This window comes from Mauremys mutica, chromosome 23 (assembly GCF_020497125.1).
Source record: "Mauremys mutica isolate MM-2020 ecotype Southern chromosome 23, ASM2049712v1, whole genome shotgun sequence".
Classification (NCBI taxonomy): domain Eukaryota; kingdom Metazoa; phylum Chordata; order Testudines; family Geoemydidae; genus Mauremys; species Mauremys mutica.
The window spans coordinates 11402070-11412926 of NC_059094.1; the positions used below are offsets into that span (position 1 = coordinate 11402070).

General features: G+C 57.9%; 1 protein-coding gene across 1 annotated transcript in view; it reads left to right on the forward strand.

Annotated features, from left to right (window-relative positions):
- Nucleotides 1–10629, forward strand: part of SLC9A1 (solute carrier family 9 member A1) — a 50462-nt gene extending 39833 nt beyond the window's left edge. Inside the window, exons 3-12 of the mRNA XM_044997880.1 lie at nucleotides 32–282; nucleotides 2754–2971; nucleotides 3989–4191; nucleotides 4962–5051; nucleotides 5488–5558; nucleotides 6405–6578; nucleotides 6908–7022; nucleotides 7966–8067; nucleotides 8431–8503; nucleotides 10050–10629. Coding sequence (XP_044853815.1) covers nucleotides 32–282; nucleotides 2754–2971; nucleotides 3989–4191; nucleotides 4962–5051; nucleotides 5488–5558; nucleotides 6405–6578; nucleotides 6908–7022; nucleotides 7966–8067; nucleotides 8431–8503; nucleotides 10050–10372 — 1620 coding nt within the window. The 3' untranslated portion in view covers nucleotides 10373–10629. The remainder of the gene's footprint in view (nucleotides 1–31; nucleotides 283–2753; nucleotides 2972–3988; nucleotides 4192–4961; nucleotides 5052–5487; nucleotides 5559–6404; nucleotides 6579–6907; nucleotides 7023–7965; nucleotides 8068–8430; nucleotides 8504–10049) is intronic.
- The last annotated feature ends 228 nt before the right edge of the window (nucleotides 10630–10857 follow it).

Below are 10857 nucleotides of genomic sequence, written 5' to 3' on the forward strand. Positions count from 1 at the left end.
GTAGGCTCATTCTTATGTTCTCCCTTTCCAGGTGCTCTACCACCTCTTCGAAGAGTTTGCCAACTTAGAGCAGGTGACAGTTACTGACATCATCCTGGGCTTCCTCAGCTTCTTCGTGGTGTCCCTGGGTGGTGTCTTCATTGGCGTGATCTATGGAGTCATTGCTGCCTTCACCTCCCGCTTCACCTCCCACATCCGCGTCATCGAGCCCCTCTTCGTCTTCCTCTACAGCTACATGGCGTACCTGTCGGCCGAGCTCTTCCACCTTTCCGGCATCATGGCGTGAGTACCGGCTGGGCGGGACTGTCGCACTCAGCACACTAATATACTCTCTGCCTTGGCTTAGTGATCAGGGTTGAGCTGTGTTTGGCCAGGTCTGCACTAGAAAACTAGGTTGGCACAGCTAAGTCACTCAGGGATGTGACACGCAAGCGCGCAACCTAAATCCCTGGGTAGACAGCGCTGGATCGACGGTAGAGTTCTTCCATTGACCTAGCTACCGCCTCTCAGAGAGGTGGGTTATTTACACCGACGGGAGAGTCCCTCCTGCCGGCATAGATAGCTGGGCCACTGGAGCATTTTAAGTGTAGACCCACCCTAGTAGAGTGACCAGATGTCCCGATTTTATGGGGACAGTCCTGATTTTTGGGTCTTAAATAGGCTCCTATTACTCCCCCACCCCCTGTCTGGTCACCCTACTCCCTAGGGACATAACTAGGGATGTAACATTGGCCACACTGGATCAGGCCCCTGATCCATCTACGCCAGTATCCGTTCTCTGATAGTGGCTGCACAGGAAGGTGGAAGAAACCCCACTGTAGGCAGCTATGGGATAATCTGCGCTTGGGACCATCTCCTCCTGACACCTGTTAAACTTGTGTTATCCTGACACAGCAGGTTTCGATCCCTCCTGGAGTGCTCTAGTGTTTCCTGCAATAGATCCAGATAGTCTTGTTCTCCGTAGAAACCTCCAGTCCCTCTTTGAATCAGGCCGTGTTCTTGGCCCCAATGATACCTGCTATGGGCTTGCCCCAGTTGAATTACATTGATTCTGCTAGTGCAGGGCCCTAGCGCAGACTTGCTGAGCTGGGGGAAGCCCGTGTCGTGCCAGTGCAGTGCACCTGCTTCAGGGGCTTGCACTAGAGCCGAGGTTCTCAAACTGGGGGTCAGGGCCCCATTTTAAGGCTTGCTGGGGCTTGGGGCTGAAGCGTGAGGGATTCAGCCCTGGGCGGCAGGGCTCAGGTTACGGGTCCCGTGCCTGGAACTGAAGCCCTTAGGCTTCGGCTTCCCCGCCCAGGGCAGGGGGGTCCGGGCTTTGGCTCCCCCACCCGGGCAGTGGGAATCAGGTGGACTCAGCCTTCAGTCTCCCCTCCTGGGGTTGTGCAGTAATTTTTATGGTCAGTGAAGTTTGAGAACCCCTGCACTAGAGGAACTGAACTGGAAATAGGGTGTGAGGGGAGTTAGCCATTAGAGCGACTTACGGATCCTCCCTTACTGGGAACTCTTAAATCAAGTGGGGGTTTCGCCACGGCCTGCTCTAGTTCAAGCAGGAAGTAATTCTGGGAAGTCTCCGACTAGTGACGGTAGCAGTCCCTTCCGGCCTTGGAATTGATGAACTGCATCACCGTGGTTACCCGAGTGCGAATTTCCTGATCGTCAGCCAGGCCTAAGGTGGTCGCCAGCGAGAGCCAAACCCTGCAGGGATCAGAGGCCTTTCCAGGGTTTTAAATTGCATGGGGACAGGAATTCAAATGTCCATCATGTTGGTTCCAGAAGTGGAAGCTGTCCTGGAGAGTGAGCTTGGGGGTGGACCACTTAATTCCTTCTCAGCGGTGATACTGTTCTGCACTCGGGTAGCACTGTCATCAGAAGGCCTCCAGGCATGTTAGATGGGGAAACTGAGGCATAAGAGAAATCTTTCTCAAGCTCACACCAATCAGAGCTAATAATAGAACCCAGGCTCCTGCTCCAGTGACTCTAGCTCTGTGCCAGGCCCGTAGCAGTAGCCATGGTCAGTTTTGTGCCTCCATTCCCACCCTTGGATGGGTGCTGAGCCCCTTAGGGGACATCTACACTGCGAACCAGCCTAAAAGTCCGTGGTGCAGTTTTATAGTCAGCTGACTCGGGCTAGCTGGGTGGGTCTCTTATTGCAGCGTAGCCGTGCCCTTAGTGATCCTGGAGAGTTTGCTTTCACTGCAGGTGGCTTGAGCTCTCCTTGTGTCTCACACACCAAGGCTGCTTCTGCAACCTCTCCTGCCCTGCCCTTGGGGCTAGAGAGAGAGGCCTTGCCGCCTCCTTCCCTGCCTGTCGCTCCCGCTGTGAATGGAGCCGAATCAGCTGCAGTGTGGGCCTGGTGAGTCACTGCAGTGCTTTGTTGCCAGAGAGGCCAGCGTGCCAGACACAGCATGGTGAGCCCTTTGCTTACAAAGCACCCTGTGCCCCAGCCCCAGCCTGCCTCCAGTCACGTTCCTGAGCCGTGCCCTGCCCGGGAACTCCTCTGCCGCTTTCCTTGGTGGCCCCAAGTGGCTGCAGGTGGGTCCCGGACTCCGGCCCCACCTGCACTGGTGTTTGTCCTTTGGGCAGTGCAGCGCCGCCTTTCTCGTATCAGGTCTCTGCTGACTGACCTGTGTGTAATAAAGCCAGAGGTGCTGCTGAGGCCAGCGCTGCTCCCAGGGTGAGGAGCTGAAGACAATCCTGCTGGGTGCTGGTTTCCCTGGGTGCTGTTAAGTCCTCTCCCCTCCTTCTCCCTGCAGGCTCATCGCCTCCGGTGTGGTCATGCGCCCTTACGTGGAGGCGAACATCTCCCACAAGTCCCACACCACCATCAAGTACTTCTTGAAGATGTGGAGCAGCGTCAGCGAGACCCTGATCTTCATCTTCCTGGGGGTCTCCACTGTGGGCGGCCGGCACTACTGGAACTGGACCTTCATCATCAGCACGCTGATCTTCTGCCTCATCGCCAGGGTGTTAGGTGAGGCGCCGGGGCTCTGGTGCCTGCTCCATCTGGTGGGGTCGCGCTCATGCCCTCGCCAAGCATGGAGACGCCCCCGGAGCCGGAGAGCAGCGGTATTGCCACGGGAAGCTGGCTTCTCTGAGCCCTAGATAGGGGCTGTTGCTATTCTCGTCCTCGCTAGGTAGAGCACTGAGCTGGGAGGCTGCGGTTGCCTGGTTTCTAGGGAGCATGCAGCACTGCAGGGGGGGCTGGGAGGAGCACTTATCGGGGCTTCTGGCATTCACACCCTAGCACTTGGCCTCTAGAGGACTGGGTTCCAGCCTGCCTTGGTCATAGGCTGACCCAGGCAAGGGGCTAGACTGGTCCCTAGACACCACTCCCCCCCCCATTAGCCCGTGCTCTCCCTTGGGTGAACCGAGCACTGGATTGACTCCTCTGGAGGCCAGAGGGGCCTGTGCATATCCACAGAACAGGAGCGCACGCACCGTCGCCGTTCCCTTCTCGGATCTGGGCTGCAGACCCCCCTGGGGAGGCTGCTCAGCCTGCGTGGCCCCTTTCAGCCCTCAGGCAAGGGACGGTTGGGATGTTCCTTTGTCGACGCTTGTCCATGGGGAACTGGACTGCGACCTGCCCTGCCCAACCCCTGAGCAGCCTCCAGGTGGGGGTATCTGGCTACTGCCAGCCTGGGCTGGGCTCAGACCCATGGGAGGTTCTAGCATAGGCTGTACCAGACAATATGCTGTGTCTTATTGGCCGGGGATAGGATGGTTAGAGCTGGGGGTTGCAAGCCAAGATTTGGGATGGGGAGAGGGACCCCCACAGAGCATGGGGGTCCTACCATTGTCAGCCCTTTGCTTTCACTGGAGCACTCTGTGTTTCACCCCTTCCCCCAAGGGAAATGGTTTGTGCTGCATGTGGCTGGTTCCGCTGATGGAATAACATGGCTGACCTTAGCCGGGGGTCGGGGTGTGTGAATGTGACTCTGCTTGTGTAACCTGGAGGAGGTCTGTCCTGTCCTCCCTGCTCGCTCTCCAGGTGTCCTGGGCCTCACCTGGTTCATCAACAAATTCCGCATTGTGAAACTGACCCCAAAGGACCAGTTCATCATCGCCTACGGTGGCCTGAGAGGGGCCATTGCTTTCTCGCTGGGTTACCTCCTGGAGTACGAGCACTTTCCCATGAGAGACATGTTCCTCACAGCCATCATCACAGTCATCTTCTTCACGGTCTTCGTGCAGGTAGGCGGAACTCCCCTTCCTGGCCTTGCTGCCTGGCCAGGCACCCTGACAATGTGACGATGGGCATCACTCAGGAATGTTGGTTCCCTGGCGCTTCTGGCTGAGGAGCAGATGTTTGGGTCCATGGCTGCTGTCGAGGATGAGCTGTGGGACAGCCCAGTGACTCACCCTGGCAAGGAACTCTGGATGTTCCTCGCCCTGCTGCTGACTCACTCCATGACTGTGGGCAGATCCCTTCCGCTCTCAGGGCCTCAGCTGCCCTGTCTGTAAAATGGGGTAGTGACACTTGCCTGACTTTGTCCAGCTCTTCGGGATTGCTGGCTGGGAAACGCCGCAGATTTGTCGCTTTGTGAGCTCCGTGATTCTCAGCAGCTTTCAAAGGCCGTGATAAGTCCAGAGTGGCTCCAGCCTCTGCCTGGCATCACCTCTGTGCTTCGGTGTCTATTATAGAGAAGGGTCCCCCTGTAATGTCAGTCTCTTGGGGGCCGACCGCTGGATTCCCATGGCACAAAGGAACAGGAGGGCGGTTTGCACCTCACAGGCAGAGGGGTACAAGCCAGCTAGATAAGATACAGCCTGGTTCTTATCTCCAGTTGTGACAGCCCTAGGCCTTAGAGGAGGTAGGAGGGACCTGGAGTGTCTGGGTCCACTGTGTCATGTAACAGGACAGACTCCAGGAGGGCAGGGTTTGCTCCAGGGTAAGGATGGTGCCTGTGCTTGGCTCTCTCAGCCGGGCGAGGGCTCTCACAGGGGTATAATCTCCTCCCTAGGGGATGACCATTCGCCCCCTGGTGGACCTGCTGGCTGTGAAGAAGAAGCAAGAGACGAAACGCTCCATCAACGAAGAGATTCACACCCAGGTAATGGCTCTCCCAAGCTGGGGTCCCTCCCTGGCGCTGCTTTCCTGCTCTTCTCTGCCTTCAGTCCTCTTCTGTTTCTGCTCCCCTGCCCCAAAGGCGATAACCCAGGTGGGTGTGCAGCCGGGCACTGCCTCGGAGCTGGTACCCAAGGTAAGGGGGGCGGGAGGGGACAGTTAAAGGACTCTGCCGGGTCCCTGTCGTTTTTAGTGCACATTCTCTAGCCAAGACCTTCCTGTTGTAACTAGTAGCAGAGCAGCCAATCAGGATAAGCCTGTGCTGCCACCCAGAGGCCGATCCTCCTGGAGCCGCACCTAATAGCGAGGCTCAGCCTGACAGCCCACCAGCCCCGGGTTCACTGGGACGGGTGGGCAGAGAGGTCTGGCCGGTGCACGCTCCCGAGGCTGAACACAGGCTTTTTGCTTTGCGCCCTCTCCAGTTCCTGGATCATCTCTTGACCGGCATCGAGGATATATGTGGTCACTACGGCCACCACCACTGGAAAGACAAGTGAGTGCGGCTCCCGCGTGTGCAGGTGTGTGTGGGGGATGAGGGGAAACTGGGGCAAGGAGCAAGAATTTTAGATGCAGCCTAGCAAGCTCAGGTCCCCCAGTTCTTGCAATGTCCTGAAAGCCTGCTCCGCTCCAGCTCATTCCAGGAACCCCTGGTGAGAAGCAAAGGGAGGCGGTGCTGCCGCATGGAGCTATGCTGTGCCAGAGGCCTGCGCTCCCTTGTCCTCTTCCCCCACCAGCCAGGCTGCCCTCTGATTCCACCCAGCCAATTCCAGCCCAGAGCACATTCCATAACTGCCTTGCTCTGCGTGGGAAGTTCAGCTTTGGCTCCGCCTCCTGGCTGCCTGCTGTGTGTATGGGGGCTGCCAGAGAGCGTGGGGGACTCGCTACCGAGTGAGGGAGGGATTTGCCAGGCGCTGGAGGGGGGAGGGTCAGCACCGGCTCCTTGATGGAGGGGGGTAGCAGGATGCATCTCTGCCTTCATTCTCATCACCGCATGACCCAGCAGCCCGCTGCCGTGCTCAGTGGATCCGATGCCAACGCTCCAGGAGCTGTGCTCGCCGGTCCTGGATATCCCTCTGGCCTTGATGTCACCTGTAGCTGATGAGCATGTGCGACTCTTCAGTCTCTGAAGCATATTGGGGGCCCTGGGCACGGGGGGAGCGTGTCTGACCCCTGGGCCCAGATTCCGCCGCACCCAGAGGAACCGAACTCTATTGATCTGCTGGGCTCGCTGGTTCTAAGGGAAGACACAAGGACGCTGGGCATGACACTAATCAAATGGGGCAGGGACTTCAGGGTCCCTTCCTGACACATCCCCTTCTCTCTCCCCCACCCCGGGCAGGCTGAATCGCTTCAACAAGAAGTACGTGAAGAAGTGCCTGATTGCGGGCGAGCGGTCCAAGGAGCCACAGCTGATTGCCTTCTACCACAAGATGGAGATGAAACAAGCCATCGAGCTGGTGGAGAGCGGAGGGTTGGGCAAGATCCCCTCTGCCATCTCCACGGTCTCCATGCAGTGAGTGTACCTTGTTGTTTTTGATGCAAATCATAGAATATCGAGGTTGGAAGGGACCTCAGGAGATCATCTACTCCAACCCCCTGCTCACAGCAGGACCAATCCCCAGACAGATTTTTGCCCCAGGTCCCTAAATGGCCCCCGCAAGGATTGAACTCACAGCCCTGGGTTTAGCAGGCCAGTGCTCAAACCACATTTTGCTTTATAGGGGCAGCTAACTTCTGTCATTGGCTCCCACTGGCTCTAAATCCCTCTTCCCAGCGCCTCCCTCCTCGGCTGCCGTAAAGCCCTTATCTCCCTTCCTCCCTTACCGTTGTCCGTCTCTCCAGGAACATCAATCCCAAAGCCCTGCCCGTGAAGCGCATGCTGCCAGCACTGTCCAAGGACAAAGAGGAGGAGATCCGGAAAATCCTGCGCAACAACCTCCAGAAAACCAGGCAGAGGGTAAGGACTCGAATCTACCCGCAGGCTGCCTCCTTGCAGCTCAGCCCATCCCCTTGGGGGGATGGGGAGGAAGGAGAGAATTTCCAAATAGGGCAGCTGGGACCCGTGTTGCATTTCCTACCCACCCGTTAGTGTACTTACCCGCCTCATCCTCATTGTCTACCTGTGTACATAAGAACGGCCAGACTGGGTCAGACCAAAGGTCCATCAAGCCCAGTATCCTGTCCTCTGACAGTGTCCAATGGCAAGTGCCCCAAAGGGAATGAACAGAACAGGAAATCATCAAGTGATCCATGCCCTGTCGCCCACTCCCAGCTTCGGGCAAACAGAGGCTAGGGACACGGGTCCAGTAATTCCCAGTCCTTTCCTCCCCTTCCCTTGTTAGGCTGTACCGAGCCTGAAGAAGCACACAGCTGGGCTGGAGGGTGACTTGCTGGACGGAGGAATGCTGGCCTTGTGGTTAAGGCCCTGGTTCGGGACCCAGGAGATCTGGGTTCAATTCCCCAGCTTTGCTAAACGGTCTGTGATCTGGAGCAAGTTGCATCATTTCTCTGTGCTTTGGTTCCCTGGCTGTAGAACAGGGAAAATAATCCTGCCTTTGGCGTGTAAGCTCCTGCGGGCAGGATCTGTGTGTTTGGTGCAGCACAGCGGGGCCTGATCTCAGCTGGGGCCTCTGGGGGCTCTCAGGAGCTCCTCGGTGAGCTAGGAGCACAAGTCCCATTGGTTTTTGTGATGAAATCTATGGACTTTTGCTGCTCGCTCTGGGGAGGTGCGGAAATGCCATGCTGGGAGTTGCTCGGAGACCTGCTGACAGCCCTGTTCCCTGTGCTGGGGAACACGCTCGGCTTCTCATGCGGCAGGACCCAGGGCTCTGCGGCCGAGAGTGGGTGCCTTGCATATTTCCCATGTGTCTTACCCTGATCCCTTTTGGGTCCCTTCTCAGTTGCGATCGTACAACCGCCACACGCTGGTGGCCGACCCTTACGAGGATGCTTGGAACCAGATGCTGCTGCGGAGGCAAAAGGCCCGGCAGTTGGAGCAGAAGGTGCGCTGGGGAGGCGGGAGCTGCCAGCTGGCTGCGGTGTGCTGGGCGGGGGGCGTTTGCACAGAGTGTTTCTCACTCCCGCTGAAGGAGACTGGGCCCAAGTGGCAGCCAGTGAAATGTGGTGACCCTCCGTGGCTCTCCTTCCAGACGCCGGTGGGGTTTGTCCTAAGGGTGTGTCCCTCACCAGAGCAGCTGAGCCGGCCCAGAGCTTCTGTCTGCTGTCCGTGCAGCAGGGGATGGTGCATCTGCTCCCTGTGAATCCACTGGGAGCCTCACTGCTTCTGTTTGCCCCGTCCCCAGTGACCCCCGTCCTGGCCCTTTAGAAATGTGAGCTCTCACGCCCGCTTTGCCTCCTGATTTCAGATCAACAATTACTTGACAGTCCCAGCCCACAAGCTCGACTCTCCCACCATGTCCAGAGCGCGCATCGGCTCAGGTACGTGGGGGCGGCCGGAGGTGGAGGGTAAAAGGTGGCCTGGGATGACGCGAGAGACGCGGTGATGGGGTGTTGTTTAAAGCAGCTGTTCTGCTGCACTTGTGCTGACGACGACCCGACCCCTTCTGCTCTTCACGCTTCCCGTTAAAGGCCAGCTCTGGTCATGATGACGCAGTCCCCTGCAGTTTCCTGTTCCTCTTGCTTCCAGACCAGCCTTGTTCAGCTGGATTTTAGGGGGAGTTTGTCACACTGGGAACTGAACTCCCCTCCACTCCCGTTGCTTTGGCCCAGCTGCATTAGCAGGGCAGCACTATGGAAACTGCCACCCCCTCCGGGCCAGGCCCCCCACCAGCTAGTCCTTTGTGTCGTTTCCCCCTCTTCCTCCCCATCCCCTCCCTCCTGCAAAGCATGTCCAGCACTCTGCGGAGCACTGTATTGGCACGGCCTGAATCAAACACCCAGGGAATAGAAAAGAAACCCACATTGCCCTTGGGAGTGAGAATTTGAAGTATAGAGGAAATTGTCAGGACCTCTGACAATTCCTGCCCATGGCCACGAGGGGGCAGCCTTTCCAGCTTCTGGAGTGAGCCATTCCTGGCAAGGTGCAGTTGCTGCTGCATAGGTGACCCACAGCTGTTCAGGGCCCAGTTCCCAGGGGTGCTGAGCTCCCACTGACTTCTGTTCGAGTGGGGCCATGCTCTGCACTCTGGAGATCAGGCCCCGAGTTTGCAGCTGCGCCTCCTGCTCGGGGAAGGTGTCCTGCATTGCAGCTCAAACTGGGCCCGGTGGCCAGGGACCATGCACTGTAGATTCCCGTGCACTGTCCCGAGCCCCAGGCAAAGCAAATATTCTTGGGGCACTTGAAAAGGCGCATGCAGCTCAAAGACTGTTTTTACATAGCTGGCACCTGTGCTGAGCTAGCAGTGTCCTCTCTCCTGGGCTTCCTAGCCAGCCGGGTGAGTGGGGCTGCCTTAAAGGGGCTGCTCTCGTCAGGGTTTGGGTTTTTTAAGCCTTGAGTGTTCGCTCTTTAGAAGGTGAACTGTCCTCGCTCCGGGCGGGAGGTTCGTGACAATTTATTGCCATGTATAAAACCGTCACCTCAAAGCGTTTTACAGACATTGGCTGAAGCCTCTGACTTGCCTGTGTGGTCGGGTAGTAGTGTTGTGAACTCTTTTTACGGACAAGTTATCCGAGGCTAGGAATGGGTGAAGTGACTTGCCCAGTCTCGACAAGCCAGGAATGAACCCAGGAGTCCTGACTCCGATTTCCCCAGCCCTCCACCCCCACCCTCCAACCACTAGCTCACACTCCCAGAAGTAGGAACATATCCCAAAAGTCTGTACTCTGAGCTCCTCATCCCCTGATTACTAGATCATATTCTCTTCAAGAGCTGGGAATAGAACCCAGGAGTCCTGACTCCCCTCCCCCCTGCCCTAACCACTAGACTCCACTTCCCCCAGTGGTCTAAGAAAACTCCACCTGGCCCTCTGGGTGTATTGAGGGCAGCTGAGGTGGTGACTGTGTTCGCCCCGCTCCCTCTCTCCAGACCCGCTGGCGTATGAGCCCAAGTCGGACTCAGGGAACCTACCTATCATCACGGTCGACCCGGCCTCGCCCCAGTCTCCGGAGTCCGTCGACCTGGTGAACGAGGAGCTGAAGGGCACGAGCTGCCTCCCACCGTCGCCCGAGGAGGACGAGGAAGGGCTCGTGATGCGTGTGAAGGATCCTTCCTCCCCGGGCACTGACGACGTCTTCACCCCGGGGGCCGGCGACAGCCCCAGCAACCAGCGAATCATGCGGTGCCTGAGTGACCCTGGGCCTCAGCCCGAACCCGAGGAGGGGGAGCCATTCATCCCCAAAGGGAAGTAGCGGCGGGTGCGTTGCCGGCTCTGGCCTGCAGGGGGAGCTGCTTGCACGCACATGGATTCTTTTATTTCCCATTGGTTACACTGGGGGTTTGAGAGGGTGGAATGGGGCCGCAGCCCTGCCGAGCGAGCGTTGGCTGTGGCAGGCGGCCTGAGTGGAGGAGAAGACCCCAGCAGCTCTCAGCGAGAAGGGGAGCCCATGCATTCCAGCCCGGTCCTTCAGCTTTCACGCGCTGCCCTGGGCTGCTTTCCCTTGCTGAAAGGAGCCCTGCTCTACGGGAACCTGTGCGGCAGCAGAGCCGGCTTACGCGGGCGCTTCGTGGCTGTTGGAGAAACTTCCCCCAAGGGCAGATCTGTGCTGTTTACCCTGCCTCAGACGCAACCCTAATCCTTGCCAACTCAGGGACTGCTGCAGTGTGTGTGGCTGTGGGTTACTCTCCAGACGGGCTGCATGAGGGAAGCAGGACTCTGGGCTTAGCCTCTGCCCAG